Source organism: Alosa pseudoharengus, unplaced genomic scaffold, assembly GCF_046254945.1.
Source record: "Alosa pseudoharengus isolate Yale_2024_CS ecotype anadromous, Long Island Sound unplaced genomic scaffold, YU_APseudo_1.1 YU_APseudo_1.1_scf_10, whole genome shotgun sequence".
NCBI classification, from domain to species: domain Eukaryota; kingdom Metazoa; phylum Chordata; class Actinopteri; order Clupeiformes; family Clupeidae; genus Alosa; species Alosa pseudoharengus.
The window spans coordinates 2,742,419-2,769,068 of record NW_027468565.1 but is presented as its reverse complement, the minus strand read 5'-3'; the positions used below and the strand labels follow the sequence as shown (position 1 = coordinate 2,769,068).

At 39.9% G+C, this 26,650-nt stretch overlaps 1 protein-coding gene across 2 annotated transcripts in view; it reads left to right on the top strand.

Moving 5' to 3' along the window:
* Window positions 1-26,650, top strand: part of snx1a (sorting nexin 1a) — a 73,898-nt gene that overhangs the window by 20,029 nt on the left and 27,219 nt on the right. Inside the window, exons 2-4 of one of the 2 annotated variants that reach the window (XM_076302773.1) lie at window positions 15,691-17,131; window positions 23,904-24,040; window positions 24,170-24,227. In XM_076302773.1, coding sequence (XP_076158888.1) covers window positions 15,691-17,131; window positions 23,904-24,040; window positions 24,170-24,227 — 1,636 coding nt within the window. Of the gene's footprint in view, window positions 1-15,690; window positions 17,132-23,903; window positions 24,041-24,166; window positions 24,228-26,650 lie in introns of both variants that reach the window. The other variant, XM_076302763.1, reaches the window with a different exon arrangement.

The following is a 26,650-nucleotide window of genomic DNA, read 5'->3' as shown; positions in this document are numbered from 1 at the left end:
TAGAGCCAACTCCTCTCTTCCGCTACATCCTTAGTCCAAGTCTAGAAAATCCGAATCTGATCTCACAAACATTGCAGTTTAGTTACTTTTAAATGGTTTAAACAAAGAACAAAGTGGCGCCAAGAACAAGCCCACTTGATTGGTTCTACAGTTGGTATCAGACACACCTACTCACACCCACTTCACACCTATGAATTCTTGTCAGAATAGCATGAGGAGAGATATCTTATATATCAGAAATATCACTTATAGAATGTTCCAAACATTCTCACAATCACATCATTACAATCCATGTAATGAGACTATCAAAATGATACCAGACATGAATACATTTACATTTCATGATACATGGATACATTATATCAAGGAAGCATCCTTTGTCTTGTGTAAGTGATAGGCCTTAAACCAGCACATTAGCATTCCATTGGGGGAGGGGATAGTGTCTTTGTTTAAAACCAAGATGGGTTACATGGCTAACTAAAAGTAGTCTTGAAGTTAAATTATTATCCATTTTAACCATACATTTTATTGCTATCAATTCCCCCTTTTCAAGTCTGAATGACTTGAAGTTTAAAATAAGATTCCATAACATGAGCCTTCTTGAACAATTTTACAATTCTTTTTTTTTTTTTTTTTATAAAGTCCATAATCAGTCCATAATCAATGTAAGTGTGTGCGTGAGCAAGGAAAGCAGCGTTCAGCATACATCCCTTCTTGCGTTACTCTTCCGTTGAAGAAGGGTCCTCTTATGAAACTTGAATGTGTCTGCATTGTTTCAGTGTAAGTGTATGCGAGTGCAAAGGGTGTGCATGGCAGGCCGCGTTCGGCGTGCACCCTTGTGTCAGTCCAAACAGTCCATGAACAATGGGCCATGAGTGTCTTTGATGATGCGGAGTGCGATGCTGCTTTCGGCACCCCCTTTCGTTGCTTTCAGTCAGTCCAGTTTTGTTGCTTCCAGAGTCATGGCAGTTGCTTCTGCCACAGGTTCCGTTGGACCTGTGGTTCCTGAGCCTCGTCCAGTTTCGTCTCATGACATGGCCTAGCCCCGACCGCTGCTGCTGGCTGTACCTGAGCCCAGGGCAGAGTTGTCTGGTCCATCAATCTCGTCCAGTGGCATGGCCTGGTCTCCACGGCTGCTGCTCTGGCGTGGTAGCTGAGCCTGGTTGGTGGAGCCATTCGCCATCTTGAAAGGATCTTCTTGAGATGTTTGCGTAGTGGTAGTCGAAGACAAAGGCATGTCACACCTCCCTTTGTCCCTTCTGGCATGAAAGAGATTCTGAAGAGTGGATTCACAACAACTTGGGAGACATTAGCATGAGTGTAAACAGAGTCAAACAGTGTCTCGTGAATGCAGATTCACAAGTCAACAACAGTATGCTAATGTATTCAGTTTCTCAATTGGAGACAGTCACACCTACAGCATGGGTCTTCTAACATAGCAGGGCTATTTATCTCCAAACAGAGACTACACATTTGCATCTATTGGCAAAAGGCCAATATAAAGAAAATAAATAAACTTTGGTTAAGTTTAGATGTTTAAAAGAAAAATAATCCACAGACTCACGTGGGTAGGGTACCCCTGCATGTCTTTTAAAGAGATTTTGCATTAGAAGTGAGGGTCAGTAAAACAAAACAGTAGGCATTTAAAAAAATGACCATTTGAGCAATGAAACCAGTAAACTTAAAGAAAGTATTTCAAGTCCATCTATCCATCTCCCCCTTTTTATAGTTTCTTAACTATAACAGATTGTGATCCCAATATGAATGAAGAAAAGAAAATACACCACTAAAAACAAATAAAAAGTAATTTCAAACATAAAGAAACTCAAGTTGTGGGTATGAATCCTTTCAATTGAACATTTGCCCACATCAAACAAGGCGTAAACATGTAGCAAACATTTCCCATTGGCATACAAGCAAAAATAAAAAAAAAATATGTCTTAACATGTTAAACCCAAAAGATGTCCCTTAAAAGATAAATTAAATGAAAGAAAGAAAATGGTTGAAATCAACAATGGTTTCCCATTATCACTCCTCTTAGGTTCATATCTCCCCAGTGAAGTTCCTTTTGTGTCCATGGGGGAGAAGCTGGGGGGTTGGTTATAGAATACAGTGCTGCTAGAACAAAGGCAGTGAGATAAGATAGCAAAAGGTGTGAAAACTTTTGACCCAAGAAAACAAAGAAGGACTTGAAACAAAAAATGGAAACAAACACATATAACGAAATAAACAAATTTCACACACACAGGGCCGGCCCACACGCGCATTCATTCATACTGGACACACAGACACACACAGCTCCATGGAGCTGGAGGACAACTTTAAACGGGCTGCAGGAAGAATTTCCTGCTTAAAAGAACAAAAGAAGTTTAGTCAAGCCTTTTCAGTTAGCTCATATTAGCTCACAAAGACATCTAGACGCCCCTAGCGGCAGCTAGTTAGCTCAGGCGTACTTAAAAGAGGCCTAACCATGCTCTCTTGAGGTTATGCTGTTTGAGCTTATGCTGTTTGCACACTTGAAAAAGATTACGACAAAAATCCTGGATTCATCATCTGAGTGTAGATGTAGCCTAAAACAAAACACCACATCTACTCAAAAACAAAACAAGACTAGTGTTAGCTTGGATTCTAGCCGCTCATACGCTCTTGGTGATAAAAACAAAAAGGGCAGCACCAAGTTCTGTCTAATATTCTGTTTTGGTAGTGAAGGAATAAAAATGTTCTGTAAACAAAGAGGGGCATAAGCTACGTAGCTTGTTAGGACATGATGTCCCTAAAACCCGCGAAAAATAGATTGCACACGAACCACCGTGTTTAATACTGAGCTGCCTAGCACACTCGCTAATCTATTTACTCCTTATATCCAATAAAGAGGCACCATTGGACTTCAATCCAACACATATATAGACGCTTTACAAAATATGGATTAATTCGTCTTGTGCGACGTTTTGCCAAAATCGGGGAAGCACAAATTTATGTCCACTATTAAATTACGGTTTTGCCAAAATATTGCCAAAATCGGGGAAGCACAATTTTGTGTCCACTATTAAGTTACGGTTTTGCCAAAATGTCTACTCACTCAGAATGCCTTTTCCGATATCTTACCGCCCATTCCAAACTGTGGTTAGTAGGAACCGCCCGGATTTACAGATCCACCTTCGTTCATCACCAAAGAAGAAATGCAGATAAAAAGCGTCCTTAACTTGGGAGCTGTCACCAGAGCGATGAGAAAAAGAAAAAAAAAAAAACTGCGGCGTCTTAGAATCAGCGACAAAAGTATATTATCTCTGCGGTTGGAACCTCCATGAAAGTAATTGTAGGTGACTAATTACTTAATATTAATCTTAGACTGGCGAACTTCAGGAAAAACTCAGGAATCAAGTTTATTCTATTACAGGCAAAGAGGGTACAAAAAAGGTCTATGTAGGCCTAGCCCAGGCCTAAAAGGCCTAGGTTGGCCTAGAGCCAACTCCTCTCTTCCGCTACATCCTTAGTCCAAGTCTAGAAAATCCGAATCTGATCTCACAAACATTGCAGTTTAGTTACTTTTAAATGGTTTAAACAAAGAACAAAGTGGCGCCAAGAACAAGCCCACTTGATTGGTTCTACAGTTGGTATCAGACACACCTACTCACACCCACTTCACACCTATGAATTCTTGTCAGAATAGCATGAGGAGAGATATCTTATATATCAGAAATATCACTTATAGAATGTTCCAAACATTCTCACAATCACATCATTACAATCCATGTAATGAGACTATCAAAATGATACCAGACATGAATACATTTACATTTCATGATACATGGATACATTATATCAAGGAAGCATCCTTTGTCTTGTGTAAGTGATAGGCCTTAAACCAGCACATTAGCATTCCATTGGGGGAGGGGATAGTGTCTTTGTTTAAAACCAAGATGGGTTACATGGCTAACTAAAAGTAGTCTTGAAGTTAAATTATTATCCATTTTAACCATACATTTTATTGCTATCAGGCTCACCTGGCAAACTAATTATCACAGGTGTCTGAGATTGATTTCAATGATCAAAAGAGCCCTGACACACAATACCATCCATGAGTTTAATAAAAAAAAAAATGTTTATGACACTTAAAAAATCCAATTTGCATAATCATTTGGAACACTGTGTATGGTGCTATCAACTGCATGATAGGCCTATAGATATTTTCCTAGTGTCTCTGGTAGCCTATGTTATTTCACACATCAGTAATTTAGGATACATACCGGTACTTGGAAAAGGCAGATATAGTGTTGGATATGAAAATCCTTTTTTATCAACTAGTAGGTTTACCCTATTATACAGTGGAGACACTGATTCATAAAATTTGACTAAATCTACTCTCATCCGGTAACGGGTCTGGGGTAGGGCTGCAGCTATCGATTCTTCTTGGAATCGAATATTCTAGCGATTATTTCATCGATTAATCGAGTAATCGGATAAAAAAATAATTTCATTAAGTGCAATTTATTAATATGCACAACAAATGTCATGCTGTAAACTAGCCCTAGTTACTTCAAAGTAAGTTAATGTATCTGTTTTATGTAGATTTGTGCATCTGCAGCATTTATCAATACTACCAAATAACCTCCTTTGCAAAAAATAACTGCAGTTTTTACAGTGCAATACAGTGCAGTACTTTAGTATTTTCATGTCCAAAATACTGCATTTCTGCAGTAAAGTACAGTAGGCTACTATGCTGTACAATGCAGTTTCCAGTGTCCAAAATGCTGTATTTCCTGCATGAGAACGGCAAATATTTCCTCAAAAACGGCAAAACTGTTTTAGATAGATAGATAGATACTTTATTGATCCCCAAGGGGAAATTCAGGGAGTCTCAGTAGCATACAGACATCACACACAACATGCACTTACAGCAGAAATGGTAAATATAAGTATAAACATATAACCAAACTCCACTGTACAATAGAGACAGTAGGAGATAAGAAAAACTAACAAAACTAAATACTAAATATACTATATAAATTAAATGTAAAAAATCCAGTGTGCTTGAGGGTGATCAAGCATGAGACGCTTGTAGTGACAGGGCCTGTGTGCATGGTGAGGTGCTCAAGAGAGTGAGTGTCATGGTGAAGGTGCAAAAGTAGTCCAACAGTAGTCCTTTAGTTATGTGTGCATGGTAAGGTGCTCAGTTTTGATACTCAGAAAACTACAGTTTTGACACTTCTTGACAAAATCTGAACATTGGATGAAGCCAGGTTAAAAATTATTTTTTCATTGTGTTAACATATTAGATGAAAAGTCTTTTACACATGGAATTTTGGATATCTCTTTTAGTTATTCTGTAAGTCAGGAAATACTGCCAATAGCCCTGCCAATTTTCACCATGTTTGTAGGAATAAAATGCTATATAAAACAGGCTAGGAATAATATATCAACAAACCCCTCTGAGTAAGCCTTCTAAATATAGTTAGGTATATGACTGGGATGTTTGGTGTATGTAGGTGCTTCTGAAGTGCAGATTTCATTCTCAGAGTGGGAGAGGAAACTAATCCACCCATGGGTGCATCTCTCACTAGCACGTCTCTTAGGTGTGGAGGGAGGTTTACCAGAGACTTTCTAATGAGAAGACAAAAAATCCTCCATATAAATACATGGGGTTAGTTTGTAACGCAGTTGTCTACACACATCCCGCCCCTTCTGCAGCAAAAATGTACATATACATTGTGCTAATCATGTGGTGTGTTGTGAATACATCATGCCAATCATGTGTTGTGATCTCGCTGCTGGAGCAAGGTTGGTGTCGTGAAGTCCTGTGCACGCCGAAATACAGTAGATGCCTGATGAGTGCCCAAAAAGCATTACAATATGGCCGCTGAGTGGAGGTACAAAGCTATGTAAATGACTACTGTTATAGCCTACACTGCCCTCTTTTAGCTGATTTCTACAGTGTCTGTTACTGTTCTAATTTATATAAAATATACTTTTATTTTTATTCTTTATTGCAGTAGCAGTCTATGCTCAGAGCCTAAACTCGTCATTAAAAAAGAGAATATTCATTTTTAAGTATTGAAGTATTTGGAACCGAAAACGGAGGAATACTTCAGTTGGAAATTCAACTGCCATTTGAAGAAAGATTCATTGATTCGTTACTGAGGGCCACCAGTCTACATTTTGGAGATGGATCAGATGTGGCTGCAAGAGTGAAAATCCTTGTAGCCCTAACAGATGCAGTTGTGTAGGTTAATGTTGTGCCTTGCACAATGTTCTGTGCATGTTTTAGGGTAGGATGAGCCAGAACTGGACAGGGACAATTATCAGAACTATAGAGGAAAAGTGTACATATTTAGAATTATTACAGGCGATATCTGAAATTATTAATTCATTATTTGACATAGAAAAGGGTTACTTTGTCCCAATTTGAATGCATGAAGTATTGTCTGAACAACTATCACACTGCAAACTGTATTTTATTCAATTCTATTCGAGTTGATTTGCTTTTCATATGATTTGCTTTTCCTATTTTTTTATGATTTCGGCACATTTTTTTTTACCCTATTCCCCTGTAGTGTCTCGCCTTGTATTCAACACATTGAACAAGAAAGGGTTAATATACAAAATTGCCCAAGGGATATCACTGGGCACCCTCCTAAATCTTACAGATACATAGTCTACAAGATTCTACAAAAAAAAAAATACTTTAACCGACAAAACCAGGTCTGACCCCATGGCTGCTGTACTATGATGAAGCAGTAGGAAATTGGCATCATTTGGCCTCTATAGAGGGTGCTACAATACAGGAAGTGAGCTCATATCTCAGCAACACTTTGATGTATGAAGTCCAAACTTGGTATAGGGACTTGTTCCATTGTTGATAAAAAGCTATCAATAAAAACTAAGAATGAAGCCAGGTAATTTCTGAATGTTGCCTGGTTATAATAGTACTTATGTTTAAACTTTCATTGAAAATTTCTTAATGTTTGTCTCATATCATACAGCAAATAGGGGCAGCCGTGGCCTACTGGTTAGGACTTTGGGCTTGGAACCGAAGGGTTGCTGGTTTGATCCCCGACCAGTAGGAAAAATGTGGGCGGGGGAAGTGGTTGAGCACCACTCTCCCATGCCCACATCCACGGCTGAAGTGCCCCTTGAGCAAGGCACCTAAGCCCTCACTGTTCCCCGTGCGCTGCTGTGGCAGCTCACTGCTCTGGATTAGTGTGTGCTTCACCTCACTGTGCGTTCACTGTGTGCTCTGTGTGTTCACTAATTCACGGATGGGATAAAAGCAGTGACCAAATTCCTTGTATATGCAAGTATACTTGGCCTATAAACCTGATTTACATTTACAAAACTTTTAAGCTTTCTCAAGAAAGAAGAAGCATACTGCAGAAGTTGAGCACATTAAACAGTATTGCGCACTGACTCAGACAACTGTTCACCGAGTGTTCAGTGGTCATTCCTGTATGAGATGGCATCAAATAGAAGAAAGTTGTATTTGTTAACCACTCAGGATAATATTACAGGAGCAAAGCTGCCTTTTAAACAGCACGTCCAGCTACTTTCTTCATTGTCATTTGCAGCAGAAGGAGATAGTTAAGTTAGTTGCTACTAGAAACGTGGAGAAAGTGGAGAAATTCCGGGATAGGGCTAGAATTCCTCTGCGCTACAAGCAAGATATAATAAAGAAGGTTGAAAAACTGTTCACAGAATGGACGGCTTTGAAAAAGAACGCCAAAAGAAGGTCAGAAACACAGAAGAAGAAAGAACATGTTTACCTCAGACTATAAGGACATTTTTGATGTTGCCCATGCAAATGCCATTGACTTGTATTAACTAACTTTAAGTCAATTGAGCTACCTCTAAATATTCTCCAAAACTCATAAAACTTTGCAAATAATGTTTTTTCAACAAATGTAACATATTCAGGGGGTCAGAGCATAATAAAATCAGGTATTATTTTTTTCTATCAAAATAAGGACCACCCTAGAGGACGCACTAGGAAATTGGCATTGATCATTTGGCCTCTATAGGCGGCGCTGCAATACGGGAAGTGAGCTCGTATCTCAGCAACGCTTTGTATGAAGTCCAAACTTGATAAAGGGACATGTTAGCTGATTGTGAGGACATGCAAGGAAAGTGGTCTCATTTGGCCACTAGGGGCGCTGTAATAAAGAAAGTGAGCTCATATCTCAGCAATGCTTTAATCAGAGAATGTCTAATAAGGGGAGAACTGCCACTCTCGGAAAACTTCCGGTCTCTGAACTGGTTGCAGTTCCTTCTGTGGTTCCACATAAGGGCGCTCGTCCACGAGTGCAGAATGCATGGAGGTCTATGGAGCTGTACCCCTCAAAATCCACTTTTCTCGGGATATAATTTTTTTTTCAAGTAATTTGAATATTGTATTCGAAAGGGGAGGCAAAGAAAATACACTTGGTTGAGTATTATATTTTTTAAAGTCACTTAATTGTTCTAAAAAGCCTTTCAAATGTGTCAATGACGTAATTCATTAGCACAATGCTAGCGTGTTATGGGCAACAACGACCCAACCTGTAAGAAATCAAAAGGACATAAGTACTCGTTCATTCAACTTTTGACCTATAACCCATGTTGAAGTTATACAAACTACAATCAAATCTGAAATTTGTCAACGACAATCAGGTGAAAGAGACAAATTTTGCCGTCTAGCTCCATTGACTCCCATTCATTCTGCACTCATGGCGATCGCCCCCAGTGGAAATCTGGTGGAACTGCAACCAAAATTCAGTACAATGGGACTTAATACGGAGTGGCCAGGCTCTCCGTAGACGGGCTCTGCTTTGATGTATGAAGTCTAAACTTGGTACGGGACATGGTAGCTGATTGTTACAGTGCCCCTATAGGCCACTATGGGGCAGCTGTGGACCACTGGTTAGCACTCTGGACTTGTAACCGGAGGGTTGCCGGTTCGAGCCCCGACCAGTGGGCCGTGGCTGAAGTGCCCTTGAGCAAGGCACCTAACCCCTCACTGCTCCCCGAGCGCCGCCGTTGAAGCAGGCAGCTCACTGCGCCGGGATTAATGTGTGCTTCACCTCACTGTGTGTTCACTGTGTGCTGTTTGTGTTTCACTAATTCACCGATTGGGTTAAATGCAGAGACCAAATTTCCCTCACGGGATCAAAAAAGTATATATACTTATACTTATACTTATAAATTACACCAATGTCCTTGTGTGTTCTCACAAAGTAAATGAGCTGATATCTCAGCCATTCTTTATCCAATTGCCATGAAAGTTGCTGTGAGTGCTTGCTCATGCCATGGCAACGGCATTCCTGCTAGTGTACTGCTAGGCCCCCACATTGCTGCTTGCAGCTATATTTATTGGGGGCCAAGCAGCAAAGCTGCGAAGGCACCCATTGAGTTACTAGCTTTTCCTATTATTATACTTCCGCCATTGGAGTCTATAGAATGCCTGGCTAAAAAGTGCAGATATTTTGGCAGAAAGTTTCGGGACACTGACCTTTCACACTCATTTACGGACCTCTAAACCCAGCCATCTAGCGCCACCAACAGGTCAAAATCTGGCCAAAAATTGAACCGCTGGGTTTAAAGTTATGAAATTTGGCACACTGATTCAGCACTGTCCCATGATCACTCTCACCAATTTCCAGAGCTCTATGCCCAACACTCTAGCGCCACCAATGGGTCGAACCTGGATTGCATTCACGCATGTGACCATTGAACGGTGCGTCCGATTTTCACTAGAGCCCGACCGATAAAGGATTTTGAAGGCCGATACCGATACAAATATTTGTTGATTTAAAAATCCGATATTCCGATATATCGGCCGATATATATTTTTTTTTTCAGAAACGCACAACAAAACATTAACAGATTTCCCTAACATTAGTTATTTGTAGTTATTTATGAGTATTGACTAAAATAATATGATAATGCATTTTAAAAACAAACTTGTTTATTTTTAAATAATATTGTCACAGTGGAACAGAGGAACATCGAAATATATTAAAGTTCTGATAAATAAAATGTATAAAAATAGAAACTTAAGATATGAAACTTAGTTTTTTGAACAAAAACACAATAACAACAACAAGTTTCATAAATATAACTTTGAACTAAGACTTAACAATTACAAAAAATAATGATGACATTATTATCATCATCATCATTTGTATTATCATTAAACAAGATAAAGGTCACTCTTAAATGTTTGAGTGTGCGTGTGTAATAATTAGTCCCTATTGCCTTATAAGCTACCTTATAATTAAAAGGTCAGCTTGCTTATCCCTTTACCTGCACTTTTAAAATTATTTCCATCAAGCTACATCAAACCATTATCAATCATCAGTTGCTGCCTGCCTTCTAAAACCTACTATTTAGTGATCTAAATCCATTATGTAACTCTGCTGCGGCTAAACGACAGTCTGAAGCGCACACTTGGCGTCATTGGATTTCACACACGTGTAAAAGAAAAGCTAACTTTTATGCACAAGCTACGTTTTGCACAAGCTACGTTTGATACTTTTTCTCTATGTCTAAATGTTCACTCCTCTCACGTCTAATTTACATTTTACAATGCAGGGACTGTAACTACAGATATACTAGTAATAAATCATTACTTTATTTAGGCAGAATAAGTTCGTTGTGGTTTCCAAGCTCATTAATGTTAATGTTAGCGGTCTTCCACTGATATTCATAGCATTAGCTAGCTTTGTGGTTAGCTAGTCTATGATGAGCCATAATTTAGCAATGGATAACGTCATACTGCAAATTGTAAAACATACGCTTTCAAAATAACAGACTGGGGAGAGATGATACGTCTCACTGCTATAACTGTTACGCTATTAAAGAAATACATCTTCAGTCACATTGTCAAAAGTTAAAAGGACAGTCAACTACACTGTAACAACGTAACGTAATTACTAGCTAATTCCGCTTCACTCTCGGCTTATTTAACAGCAGCAAAACTGGACATTGTTTTCACGAATTTTGTCATGGTTATTTGAGTTAAGAGAACTGATGGGGATGTTCTTTTAATTGTTATTTCAAGCAATGTATGTCTCGTGACCAAATCACCATGAACACACTTCACTGATGATCTCACTCGCGGATAACTGGTTCTCTCTGCCCGACTCTGGCTGGATCAGCAGGTTGCAGGATGTGTGGCGCGTTATACACGAGTGTTGCCAGCAGGGACGGTGTAGAGTGCCCTCTGGAGGACAAACTATACAACGCCAACACTCATGACATGGTTGAAGGGTGTTTCGTCCGTTTTTATTTTATTTTTAAAATATTCATTTATCGGCCATTATAAATGCCGATACCGATAGTTTGGAAAATGCCTAATATCGGCCGATAATATCGGCCCGCCGATAGATCGGTCGGGCTCTAATTTTCACATATCAGGCACCGTTGGAATCCCTGGACCGATCACATCACTTTCTACCATATTGGACCACCGCAATTGGATTTGATCCAAACTCTATGAAAAGTTTCAGCGGTCACAAATTTTATCTCATTTTCACGAAACTTGGCGGAGATGATCTTCAGACCGAGCCACGCAAACGATACATGTCAGATTTTTCAATTTCAAGTTTATTTGCCTGTGACAGCCAATCAAATATGGCGACAAAGCTGCCAAACAGGATGTGGGCTAACATCTCGGTGACGCTTTGATGTATGAAGTCCAAACTTGGTACAGGGACAAAGTATCTGATTGTGAGGACACCGTAGGAAATTGGCATCATTTGGCCTCTATAGAGGGGCGCTGCAATACAAGAAGTGAGCTCAAATCTCAGCAACGCTTTGATGTACGAAGTCCAAACTTGGTATAGGGAATTGGTTCCTGATTGTGGGCACGCACAAAGACATTGGTTTAATTTGGCCCCTAGGAGCGCTGTAACAAAGTGAATGAGCTGATATCTCAGCCATTCTTTATCGAATTGCCATGAAAGTTGCTGTGAGTGCTTGCTCATGCCATGGCAATTCCATTTCTGCTAGTGTTCTGCTAGTGTTCTCCCACATTGCCGCTTGCTGATATATTTATTATAATTGATTGCTATTGCTATTAACAGGACATGGACATTTCCAGGTTGCCTAAAACCTGTCATAAGTGACTCATGATGAGTGACAAAATATTTACAAGGTGTTTGTAGACAGAAGTTACGTTTTGTGTGAACAGTTATATTGATATCGCACCACCATTTAGTCACAAATATGCAGATAACACCACTATCATCGGCCTCATAAGTGTAACTGAAGGCAACTGAAAAGGTTCCGTGTGAGCAATTCCTGTTGGTGCATTTTTATAAAGCCATCATCACTTCATCCATCACTATCTGGTAGGGGTGTCAATGCATCTCAATCTCGAACTTCGAACTCAAAAGTAGAATCGATGATGCAGCCACACCCCCAATGTCACGTCCAGCATGTATGCCAAGATGCACAAACACGCACGCACGTGCTGAACTGCGGCATCAACACTCCTCTAATTTTAGTATATTTTTTTGGGGGGGCTTTTTATGCCTTTAATGATCGGACAGTGGAGAGAGACAGAAAGCGAATGGGAGAGAGAGCAGGGGTGGGATCTGGAAAGGACCACGGGCGGGAATCGAACCCGGGTCGCCGGCGTACGGTGCAGGTGCCCCAGCCAACACTCCTCTAATTTTAGGCTGCAGCCAATTAAAATATACACATCAACCTACCGAAATCGAAGCCCCTCTTGCTACTTTGAAATGACCCGTGTGGAAGTATTTTGTCGTTCATTCACGTCAATTAACACTAACTTAGCCTACTCAACTTAGCAAGTGAAAAGATGATCTAGGCTAGTTACAGTCCAAAATTACTTTAAGGCTTAAAATGCACATTGATAGGTACATATTTCATGAACACTAACCTTGGGTCTCTTCGGAGTGTGCTGAAACAATCAAATTATCATTCTTTGTTGTTTCATTTCTCTATGTTCACGTCTCTGTTTAGCCTAATGTTTGTTCTGTTTACGTTACAACCTCGCGGTTGGAACGGTTTCAAAATAAAAAGCGGTTTCAAAATAAAAGCCCCCCCCAAAAGAGAAAAGGAAAAGGGCAAAAAAAAAGGAAACAACATATAAGGAATGCATTAATAGTAATATGTGACCCTGCAAGGCGAAACCAGACGCTTTGGTAAAATTTACAAAATTAAGTTATTGTGCTCACATGAACGGCCAAAAACGAAGCTTTCCAACGATATGTATATCGAGGGTATTGCAAAAAGTATCGCTAAGATAATCGCATCCAAAGTTGGCATGGTTCTCCTGTCACAATACGCCAGATACGCCATTGTCACGTGCGATAGTGTGAGGGCACAGCTATTATTAGCCTTATGATAGCGTGATTTTGAAGCGGATGACTGACTAAGTGCAGTTTCAACCGTGCAGTGTCTTTTTCTGCCCCATAGTAGTACCTGGGACGGTCATAAGGTGTCATTATAGAATATAATTAATGTATTTCGGGGGAAGTAAGGGGAGAGGAAGTTATGTGTACACAGATTGTGTATACTTTTTAAAATGTGCTAGCCTAGCCTACGTCAATGAAAAACTTCTCCTGGTCGCTAAAATGACGCAATGATGTTTCTAAAAGTTTGTGCTTTTGACCGTTTGTGCCCTGAAAGGCAAGTCTTTCACATTCATATTTGGTTACATCTGCCAAGAACGATAGAGAGCTGACACATTGAGTAATGAGTAATGAGTAGCCTAATGAGTAAATTTTAACTCTACCGTAAAACCTTATAGCGGCGTGGACAAAGGCAATGACTGCTAATGTGTTGAATCTTCACCTAAATAAAGTCAGGGTTTAACTGTCAAAACGTATGTTTATCCGTGAAATTTGTTCACAATATGAAAGTTTAGACTGTATACCGTCAAATTATACTAAAACGTGAAATTCGACATTTTAACCCGTACTTTTGTTAATCGTGGATTTTCTCAAAATAGCACCGTGCGCAAAACGACTGGTTTCGCCTTGCAGGGTCACATAAACAAAGATCAAAAATCGAATCGAATCGTGACCTATAAAATCAAAAATTTAATCGAATCGAGGATTTGGAGAATTGTGACACCCCTACTATCTGGTATGGGAGTTCAGACAGTCGCACCAAAAGGAAATTTGAGACCAAGTCTCTGACATGCAGTCCCCTCCAGAATTATTGCCACCTCTGCTAAAGTTGACTAAAAACCGGTATAAAAAATGTATTTGTTGGTGAATTATTGTAATCTCACAATGAAAACAGTGAGAAAATCCAACCTTGAAGGGAAACAAATTTATTTAGCGAAAAAGGAAAATCTCATAAAGAAATAAGTAAGTTTAACAAAACCACGTCACTCACAATTATTGGCACCCCTACTTGTAATCAAGTCAAGTCAAGTGTGCTTTTATTGTCAATTTCTTTACATGCACTGGTCATACAAAGAATTGAAATTTCGTTTCTTACTTTCCCATGCAGACATAGACATACTTTAAATACAGACATAGACATACTTTAGACATAGACATAGCCATAGACAATAAACATTAAATTAAAGTGTGAGACTGAAATAATGCGATAAACATTCCGAAAAACACATTTTAACAACAAAAAAACACTGCACGTTCAGGAGAAGCAAGGAGTCGCTGTATCTACATGCGCCACTCAACCAAATAGAAGTAATACCTTCTTAAGCCTCCCTTTGCCAATAAAACAGTTTGTAATATTCTCCTAGGTTTGCCCAGGTTGTTTTTGTTACCGTTTTTGGAGCCTGGGCTGTCCACAGAGATTGCGTATTATATTCAGGTATAGTACTAGTTAGCGCTTTGGACTTGTAACCGGAGGGTTGCCGGTTCGAACCCCGACCAGTAGGAACGACTGAAGTGCCCTTGAGCAAGGCACCTAACCCCTCACTGCTCCCGAGCGCCACTGTTGTAGCAGGCAGCTCACTGCGCCAGGATTAGTACTTCACCTCACTGTGTGTTCACTGTGAGGTGTGTTTTACTAATTCACGGATTGGGATAAATGCAGAGATCAAATTTCCCTCATGGGATCAAAAGAGTATACTTATACTTGAACAATGTCAAACTTATTGTAGCTCATCCTGAGCATCAACAGCTTATAGTTGACCTACTGTCCGTCGGGAGCCAGGTATCGGCTGATGTTCCAAACACAGGCAGGAAAAACAAGACGGTTGCCTTTTCCCAGTCTCTTGCCTTCAGAATCCTCCTGAAATAGATCTCCGGGACCCCTCTGTCCATGTGTGGCGCAAAGCTATGGTGCTCTGTTACACATGCTGCCATTTTCTCGGCTGATTTCGCGATTTCTTCAAGAAGAAACTGGCATCGCTGACATTCACAGCCTGTGTGTCTATAGCATAGACTGTATAAAATTAGTCCATCGGTGCACAGCGTGAGCACTGACACCACCAGTCCGCCCCAGGTTGAGTCTATTTTTAGAAAATACTACCGGGTTTCTGTGAAACAAAGCTTAATGCAAATCGGTGAAGTATCCCTTTAAATTCAAAACCTAATTCAAAAATACTAGCAGAAAGACCAGAGACAGTGCCTCCAGATATACTCTCATACTCTAACCAACCTTCCAGAAATACCCTGTGGAAAAATCTTTAAGACATTTCTTGTGATGTACCTTTAAGATATCTTTTAAGTATCAGGGGTTGGGAGAATGATGACTTTTCTTTGCTATTTGCAGGAGGATGTGATTGGGGCAGAGGCCAACAATGCTCCAGATGACATCTTTTCTGAATTACCAACTGACAATGTCATTAATCCTTTAACTGATTCCATAATCAAGTTAGACATGGATGCAATTGACAAACAAGGTGAACAACCTGTTGACATCGAACCAAAGGAAGAACCAAACAAGGCACCTGATAGCATTTTGTGGACACCACAGAGTACTGTGAGCAAACCAGAAGACAATGTCAGAACTCCCCTTATTGTCGAGACTGATTCACCTGGTAAAATATTGGATGAATGTGAACTTGAGACAGACAATAGTACAACTTATGATCTGTCTAGAGAGACGGAGAACCCAATTGGTGAACCTGTCAGTGATAGTCAAAATATACCAGTGGTAGATGTCCTCCTTGAGCAAGGGAGTGCTAATTCTGACTGCCCTGGTAAGATATTGAATGAATGTGAACTTGAGACAGACAATGGTCCAACTAATGATCTGTCTCAAGAGACCGAGACCAAACCAACTGGTGAACCTGTCAGTGACAGCCAAGACATACCAGTGGTAGATGTCCTTCTTGAGCAAGGGAGTGCGGAGTCGGACTGCCCTGGTAAGATATTGGATGAATGTGAACTCGAGACAGACAATGGTCCAACTAATGACCTGTCTCAAGAGACAGAGACCAAACCAACTGGTGAACCTGTCATTGATGGCCAAGACATACCAGTGGTAGATGTCCTCCGTGAGCAAGGGCGTGCTGAGTCTGACTGCCCTGGTAAGATATTGGATGAATGTGAACTTGAGACAGACAATGGTCCAACTAATGACCTGTTTCAAGAGACAGAGACCAACCCAACTGGTGAACCTGTCAGTGATAGCCAAGACATACCAGTTGTAGATGTCCTCCGTGAGCAAGGGAGTGCTGAGTCTGACTGCCCTGGTAAGATATTGGATGAATGTGAACTCGAGACAGACATTGGTCCAACTAATGACCTGTCTCAAGAGACAGAGACCAACCCAACTAGTGAACCTGTCAGTGATAGCCAAGACATACCAGTGGTAGAAGTCCTCCTTGAGCAAGGGAGTGCTGTTGGTGAAAACTCAGCTGTGTGTGTCAAGGAACCACTGTCAGATATCATAGAAGAACCTCCTTGTGACAACTTTTCAGAGTTGTTAAGTGAACCTGCCAGCAAACAACAGAGAGACCTCTTTGGTGACTCTTCTGACGATCTTTTTAGTGAGTTGCTCAATGGTAAAGATGAGCTACAGAGCTCCGACTCAACGGATATCTGCCGAGAAGCTAAAAACACCCTAATCACTGGACCTCTGAGTGATGACCTGGACAATCCTCCATCTGACGTTTTATCTGAGGACTGTGTGATGAAAGTTACAAGTCCAAACTCTGACTCTTCTTCTGACAGTCGTACCAGAGATGAGGAACAAGATATATTTGCAGGTAATATTCTAATATATGTTTTTATACAGAAAATAATTATTGTAACATTTGCATTTTGTACCACACCAGTACACACAGGGACCCAGGTTCGAGTCTGACATGAGGTCCTTAACCCACTCAACATCTCTATCTTCCACTCATTTCCTGTATAGTCTTCACTGCCTGTTTAATAAAACAGGCCCTCCAGGTAGGGCTGAAACGATTACTGGAGTAGTTCGAATAAGTCGGCCCCCCGAACCGCAAAAAAGCAGTTTTTCCTAAATAACTACCTGAACCGTGGCACTGAGGATGAAGAATCTTTTATGGTATGTTGGTCTCAAGGGCCCACATCAACCTGGCCCATAATCACTCATTTGTGATTTGCACCCCCCCGGTAAAAAATGAAAATGCAATATCATTCTGCTTTAATCGCCCCTATCTTCAGTTAAGATGTTCAGAACTGCACCAAATTGTATGTGTATGATTGACCTGGCATTCTCTGGGGGTATGCCAAGTTTCGTAGAATTTCATCCATGGGGGGATCTAAAAAATGTAGGTTATGTGTACATTTAGTGACTGTACACGTTTTGGCCTGTAGATGGCGGTGCACACATATACACATGCACACACACACAGGTACTTACATACTATCGGTATTAGAACGGCCGATACATAATTACAAATTCAGTAGGATTAAAAGAAAGCCAAATATTCATCATCATCATCATGGCTGCATTTCCAGTAGATAAGTAGTCGTTTGTCCACTAGATGGCGCATCGTTGCAGTGAGACGTAATTTTGTTGGAAGTTAAAAGTGGGTTGGAAAAACAATGGACGCTTCCTACAAGGACTGTAGTTTACCGCAGAGAACGTCTAATAAGGATAGGACGATGTTCACATGAAATGTAATTCCCATTTCTTCTTGAAGCCGAAATAAATCTGAGAATGTTTATCGGACATGCTTGGTTTTTACTGCAGGTACGTAAATCTTATAATATCAATACGGACCTAGGTACAATAATATTACCGTTAGCGTTGGTTGAGTGATGGAGGCCAATTTGATTGCATTTGTAGAAAACTATAAATGCGGTTATACCAAGCAAATTGATAGCAGCACTGTAATTGTATCTTTCGACTGTCATTTGTTGCGCGTGCTAGAAAAATCATTCTGTGCAATGGAAGATTTACCAACGTTACACCGGTCTGATACAGTTTTGCCTATACATGCGTGAGACTGAGACGCCTGTTTATTTGTTTGAAGTGCGTGCAGGGTGTGAGAGGGGAATCAATGTGCTTTGATTCCAGCTTGGTAGTTGTAGTCTGTGAGATTAAAAAGCATGTGTGTGTGAAGTATCCAAACAATGACACCTTCATTTCATTATGGCTGCTTTAGCAACACACCTTAAGCTACTGTGTAGTGGGTCCCATTTAGAAGTGGCTACTTCAACGCGCTTTCCTTGACTCATGGAGCTGCGTGAATTTTATTACAACTTTTCGCACGATATGGCAGTTTAAGTCCGCTTGATACTGTAAGGCGTAAGCCATTGGTTTCCAAAGGAGATTTTATTTGTGTCGCCAGCATAGCCTATTGACAATTTATGTTGTAAATAGGCCTACCTTATAGGCCTACCTGTAGCTTAGGGAAGCTAACAGCTTTCTATTAGGATCTAGTTTGTTAGTTACAGTTTTGTCATAACTCCCTGATGCATTTTTGCATTTAGAATAGCCAGAGCGTGGATATCTCAATCGGAAAATTAAACAATATCGGACTAGGCTGGGTGAACCCAGCCTGATCTGCCCGCTATTTATTTTTTGATTTCTTAAAAGATTGAGCTTGGTCTGGTGAAAGCCAGACAAGCAATGGACCTCAGTTACACAATGCAAGGGAACATGAATCAGCCTACAGTATATTTGCACGAACAACAACGGACAACAGCTCTTCAACTTTGGCCCGTTAAAATGTGTATGAGTCTAGCGACGCATTTCATCAAGGCCCATTTGGACATGTCAGTTATTTGCACCACTGGTTAGATGTAAAACAGCATTTCATTTCAGACTACTGTTACTTAATTTGTGCATTGACAATAAAGTATCACATGAACTAAAGATGACTAAAATCTTATGCAGAAGAAGAAACATTCACAAAAAATCCATCTATCCAAAAATGACCTTTGTTTTTGATAGCTGTTGAAAATGGCATGGAACTGACAGAGATGTTTTTGTTTATTAATAAATATATAAATAAATAAAAATATAACAGTATGCTGATACCTTTTGCTTTTCCCAAATACAATGTAGCCTACAGGTGTAAGTGACCTTTCATCAATCCAGTTGCAATGGATGAACTGTGATGAACTGCCCTACTTGTGATTGTTTAGAGATTTTAAAGGTTTTATAACAATGCTACATGGCACATGAAATTTGGTGGGTATGTAGCCCCACTAGACTTTTACGGAAAAATTTTGTTTGGTCCTCGGGGGCCACACCCCCTCCGTGCTGGGCCCCCCGAAACCCAAAAAATGCAGTTTTTCCTAAATAACTACCTGAACCGTGGCACCGAGGATGAAGAAACTTTTATGGTATGTTGGTCTCAAGGGCCCACATCAACCTAGCCCATAATCACTCATTTGTGATTTGCACCCCCCCGGTAAAAAATGAAAATGCAATATTATTCTGCTTTAATCGCCCCTCTCTTCAGTTAAGATGTTCAGAACTGCACCAAATTTTATGTGTATGATTAACCGGGCATTCTCTGGGGGTATGCCAAGTTTCGTAGAATTTCATCCATGGGGGGGTCTAAAAAAATTAAGTTATGTGTACATTTAGTGACTGTACACTCATTGCCCTGTAGATGGTGGTGCACACATATACACACGCACACACACACAGGCACGCACATGCTGTACTATCGGTATCGGCAATTAGAACGGCCGATACATAATTACAAATTCAGTAGGATTAATGGAAAACCAAATATTCATCATCATCATCATGGCTGCATTTCCAGTATTGGTGATACGTAGTCGTTTGTCCACCAGATGGTGCATCGTTGCAGTGAGACGTAATTTTGTTGGAAGTTAATCTAAAGTGGGTTGGAAAAACAATGGACGCTTCCTACAAGGACTAGGCGAGACACGGCAGGTGAAAACATTGTTTTTTCATGCACTGGTCAATTTCGAGATTTTGAGCTAGTATGTTACCTTAGCATGTATTCTATCACACTACTACAACAAAAAAAGTCAGATTTACACATTTAAGTGTTTATTTCATTATATTGTGTCTACTCGCGCCTGTATATTTCTCCTAAATTCAGCAAAAGTTAGCATTCTAACCTTGCATGCACTCCTGCGACCGTGAGCCAAAACATATCATGTGTGGTACTGTTGGAAAGCTCTGTTTTTCCTGTATCACGCTACGTGATCCATATATGGACACTTCCTTTGTATCAGCAACCAATCACTGAGAACAGAATCTCATTGGCTGTCTTTCAAGGCTGTTTTCTCAAAATGAGTTTCCTCTCCTACTCTGAGCACGAAAACTCCACTTCAGAAGCACTTACATACACCAAACTTTCTACACTTATGCCTAACTATATGTAGAAGATTTTTACAGAGGGGTTTGTTTATATATTATTTCTAGCCTGACTTACATTACATTTTATGCCTAAAAACATGGCAAAAATCGATTCTGATTGACAGGATAACAAAAGTAGATATTCATTAATCCCTCTGTACATTTTTCCCTATCTAATATCTGAACACAATGAAAACATAATTTTGAACCTGGCTGTATCCAATGCTCAGGTTTCGTGACAGAAAACTTGTAATACATGTTTTTCTCATATTAATGTAAGTAATCAACTGGGGAAGTTTCATCGTGATATCTGCTTGTTAAAATGTTTACCCTATTCACCTGTAGTGTCTTGCCTTATAGAGCAGAAAATGCCATTGCAAAGCAGCTAACAGGTATTTGAAGCCTCTGGTGCCTCTGGAGTCCCGCAAACCTCAGGGTGTAGGATACTCAAGAAGTTTGCAAGTGTACATAAACCTACTATTCGGCTACCCCTAAACAATGCTCACAAGCAGAAATGGTTGCAGTGGGCTCAGGAATACATGAAGACTAATTTTCAAACAGTTTTGTTTACGGATGAGTGCCGTGCAACCCTAGATGGTCCAGATGGATGGAGTAATAGGTGGTTGGCGAATAGCCACCATGTCCCAACAAGACTGAGACGTCAGCAAGGAGGTGGCGGAGTCGTGTTTTGGGCCGGAATCATGGGGAGAGAGCTGGTAGGCCCCTTTAGGGTCCCTGATGGTGTGAAAATGACCTCGACAAAGTATGTAGAGTTTCTGACTGACCACTTTCTTCCGTGGTACAAAAAGAAGAACCATGCCTTCCATAGCAAAATCATCTTTATGCATGACAATGCACCATCTCATGCTGCAAAGAATACCTCTGGGTCATTGGCTGCTATGGGCATAAAAGGAGAGAATCTCATGGTGTGGCCCCCATCTTCCCCTGACCTCAACCCTATTGAGAACCTTTGGAGCATCATCAAGCAAAAGATCTATCAGGGTGGGTGGGAGGCAGTTCACATCCAAGCAGCAGCTCTGGGAGGCTATTCTGACATCCTGCAAAGACACTCTCCAAGAACTCACAGATTCAATGGATGCAAGAATTTTGAAGGTGATATCAATGAAGGGGTCCTATGTTAACATATAACTTGGCCTGTTAAGATGTTTTTTGATTGAAATAACTTATCCTAGGAAAATTCAACAAATGACCATTTTTAGTTCTTTACAACCTATAAAATGTCTTGAAACGCTGTTGTGCATAATAATTTGGAACAGTGCATTTTGAGTTTTTATTTCTTTTTTTTTAATACTGTTGTCATTGGGAGGTTTGTTCAATAAAATTCAAATTACACTCGGTACACAACGGTTGATGACTTGAAAATTGCATAATAATTTGGAACGCAGTGTAAACCAAATATGGCCTTTTTCAGTTTATTTCAATCAGAATAAGGTGTTTACAAGACACACGCATATTTAGTTTATTCCCAATAAACTGATTCAAAACTGTTTATTAGCTGCATGAAAATGTAGTGCATAGCAGGGTGAGCTTTTGAGGGCACTTAAGGCTCAGACTTTAATTGGCCCTGTTTGAGCACATTTTGATTTGTGTATTTTGAGTTAATAAACTGAATTAATTTGATTGATTCATGATCTTTGTCTTATTCTTTCGTTTTCCTTTTTGAGTTATTGAAGTTAGTTGTCTTTTTTGTTCTTCGCTGAGCTGCCAATAAAAGAGCGTGAATCCTCATTAACATCCTGACTGGCACATTTTCTTTTTTTTTCCACCACCACTTGGGTCATCCTACTCACACACCCAAAGGTTAAGCATATAACATTGATTTGTTTGTTGTCACTGGTTAGAAAATTCAATAAATAAAAAATCTAACCAAGTGTCAAAAAATGTATTAAGAGACTTACCTAGCGCTCTCTCGAAAGAACACTTTGCAGAGTGCAGAACACTTTGCACACTGGCAGACAAATTGGCTTGTTTTCAGGATGAGACGTCTTAAAATAAATCAAACTCTTCTTAAATTAAGTCAAATGATTTTACGAGAAAGCGCTAGGTACAGTAAGTCTCTTTATAATAATAATTAAATATTATCTTTATATTAATCTTGATATAAGATTAATAAGACTTGGTTAGATTTGATTAGATAAGCAGTTTTTGCAGTGTGATTTTTCGAGAATATAATCGACAGATTTAAGGAAAACATGCGTATCTCTGCACATTCTCTCAAGGTTATGTATAAAGTATATGAACATATGTGTATTTTGCGGATTAGCAACACCAAAAAAATGGGAATCCATTATTCTGTTCTCGTACATGTATTGTTTAGGCTCATTGCTGCCACGTAATTATTGACTTGGTGCCATGTCAGTTGTATGAGAAGTTATGACCTGAAGGCAGTGGCCAATGTGACCAATATTAAAATGTGTTTTGCTGCACTGTCAGACAGGTCTTTACAGTGTAAGCAGACTGATTGATAGTCATATTTATATACACCAAGCAAGAACAATGAGCTTAACAATAAAAAAAAAACTGGCCTACCAAAATGTGATACTGACAGGCTTAGCCACCTGAATGATTCATTAATGGGTTTTTTTTGTGTTCTGTGTACATGCAAAATAGAGAAACTATGGGGGGGGGGGGGGGGAGTGAAGACTTTTTGAAGGCACTGTAGTATGTTCATGGCCTCATAAGAACATTTCCTCAAGGTCACTGAACATCTGGATTGTAATTCTATATTTGTCTCTCACTCTAACTCTATCTATCTATCTATCTATCTATCTATATATATATACAGTATATTTATATATATATTTATATACTTTATGTATTGTATATTACATTAATATATATATACATTAAAAAATATTTTTATATTTGCTATTGATTATTATTGTAGGTTCAGAGCTCGAAAAATGCTATTTTGGACAGGTTAATGTCTGTGCATGGTCTCTGTCATCTGGGTATTACTATAACCCATTTCCCTGTAAGCATTTATCAGCAGAGAAAATATGGCGGTTTTCCTGCACCTGTTATGGGGGTGATGATAGTGTTTACAGGCATGCCTGGTACAGACCCATGTGGTTGTATTGGTATTGTGCTAATTGTGCCAGCATTAGTTGTTTACCTCAGATGTTCTTTCATGCAACAAGATTTGTATGTTGTAGGATTTTTTGGAATTTTGACCTTCATCTACTCTTTTCCCCTTAAAGAGGCCACTGTTGAATTATCACTGGACAGTCCGGCAATTGAAAGAAAGAGAGCTGAACCTTCCAGGCTCTTGCCATCTGCTTCTTCCACCTCTACTTCCTCAAGCATGTCCGAACAACGGCAAAAAATACTGGAAGAGGTAGCCCAGTTAAAGTATACACATCAGATATATTATTAGTTAACTATTCATTCAGAAGTGCTGCATTGTTTGGTGGGATTTATGTTAACTGTAATTAATTTAAGTCAGTGTGTGCATTCTCTTCAGCAGGTTGAAGAAGAAGACAAGTTTGAGCTTAATGTCTCTGTGACTAACCCAGAGAAAGTCGGTAAGTGTCACAAAATGGTAAGCCACAGCTTACTGGAACTGAGTGAGGTGAAAATCCAATCTTTGAATTAGTCAGTACTGAAAAATAAAGATTGGGATTTAACTGGATAACACTACAACAGAATAAAACACGCTGTAAAAGTAGGAAGGAAACGAAAACAATGTGTGTGGTGAGCCATGGATATTAATTGGACACCGATCAGCCATAACATTATAACCACTGACTGGTGAAGTGAAAAACACCTGATTATTACGTGCTATCATGGTACTCATCAGTGGCTGATATATATATGGCAGCAATTGAACATTTTGTCCTCAAAGTTGTTGTGTTAGAAGTAGGAAAAATGGGTGCCTGGGTGAATGGCTATCAAAAGTGTTCCAAGGAAGGAAAAACTGGTGACAGGGTCATGGGTGGCCAAGTCTCACTGATGCATGCAGGGGCGTAGATTTGCGTGGGGACCGAAGGACGTGTCCACACCAATATCAAATTACGACTGAAATGTCCCCACCAATATTCAGGTTGAAATGGGGAAAAAAGAGTTAAATCATTTCTCACTTCAGTGCTGCGGATCACCTCGTACAGATCTTGTAATGTGCAGTAGCCTATAAGGGTAAATCGCGCTGATTTGAAGTTTACTTTACTTCACTACAAGCATGAAGTGCGTCCAAATTCACACATTCTTCTCTGTTGAACTCCTCGAGAAGTAGGCTACTCATCACACATGTGTCACATGAAAGAGCCTTTTCTCAGCTTTTAAACGGTGCTAGCTAGCCACTGTTTGCTGTGATAAACAGTTCGTGAGAAAAATAACTTCAAGAGATTTAATAATTATTCTCTGCGCCCATCTCCACATCCATTCGTCTCGGTGGAATATCGTAGGCCTACACACTCTTCACGCAACACAAGACAAACCATATATCAGAATAAACAGCAGACCTTACCGAACACAAAGGTGTAATGCATTCCCGTGTATAGTTAGCTGTTCCAGAGTAATAATTTTTAAATAAATTATAGAAAAATTCAACATGGTCTTTCGGCTGCATTTCTTAAAACTGAGCTGTGCTTACATCGCCTAGATATCTGTAAATATTACAATCAGAGAATATACAGGCAGATCACGGTTAAGAGTTTGTCAATGTAGCCTTAATGATTTATTTTCACAAAATGCTAAGCATGCATGTATTTAAGTTTCTTAAAACTGAGCTGTGCTTAAATAGGCATGATTTCATAACAGACCAAATAGAAAGTAAATGTTAAATATAGCCTACATATCTGTAGCCTACATAAAATCAGATTATGTAGGCTACACAGTGTAGTTAGATCAAGTTGAACAGTAGCACATTTTAATAATGGATAGTTGGACAGTAGCACATTTTAATCATTTTATATATCTATAGTGGCTGGTGAAAGAGTTGAGTGTTTTTTTTGTTGTTTTTTTTTCGGGGGGGGGGGGGTTAGTGGGTAGTGTCCCCACCAAAGCTCAGACCAAACCTACACCCTTGGATGCATGTACCACCATACCATACACCCTTTCATGGAAATGGTATTCCCTGATGGCAGTGGCCTCGTTCAGCAGGATAATGTGCCCTGTCAGAAAACAAAAATGGTTCAGGAATAGTTTAAGGTGTTGACTTGGCCTCCAATCAAGCATCTATAGTGGATGGACAAACAAGTGCAATCCATGGAGACATTTTGAAGCAGGAGTGGATAAACTGTGCTCTCTCAGCTCCATTCATAGCCTATGGCTAGTGTGGTGCCTATGGCTGTGCTCTCTCAGTTTGTAAATGGTCAGTAGTGGGACCTGCTGTTGCCTTCATGATTTACTTACTTACTAAGTTTCTTATATTAAAAAGGTGATTATTATCAACAATGACAAGCCAGCTGGAACTTGCCACTCTCTCTCTCTCCCTCTCCTGTTCGCTTAGACACGTTCCCATTCAAATGGAGTAGCATAATGTTCAAGTTAGATTTGCTGCAATGGAGAGGACCCAAAACGTATCATCCTTATGTAACATGCTGTTTGACATTGACATTGTAAACTTTTTCTAAGAAGAGTGAAAAGCAGTTTGCAGTAAAGCTAACCACAACGTCATCTATAGCAGGAAAAAATAGCGAGCAGCCTATGTTAACTTAATGAATTGCTCGGCAGGCCGGATTAAAGTGTGCAGCGGGCCGTAGTTTGCCCACCTCTGCCTTAAAGGATCTGTCGCTATCATCTTGGTGCCAGATTCTAGAGTCTGTGCCTTGACGGGTCAGGGCTGTTTTGGTGGCAAAAGGGACACTAACACAATATTAGACAGGTGGTCATGTTATGGCTGATCAGTGTACAGTACAGTGTTGAATTCTAGAGTGAAATGGCATACTGGATAAGCACAGACGAGGTCCTCTGCCTCTCGGAAACCATATTTGTACATGTACATTTG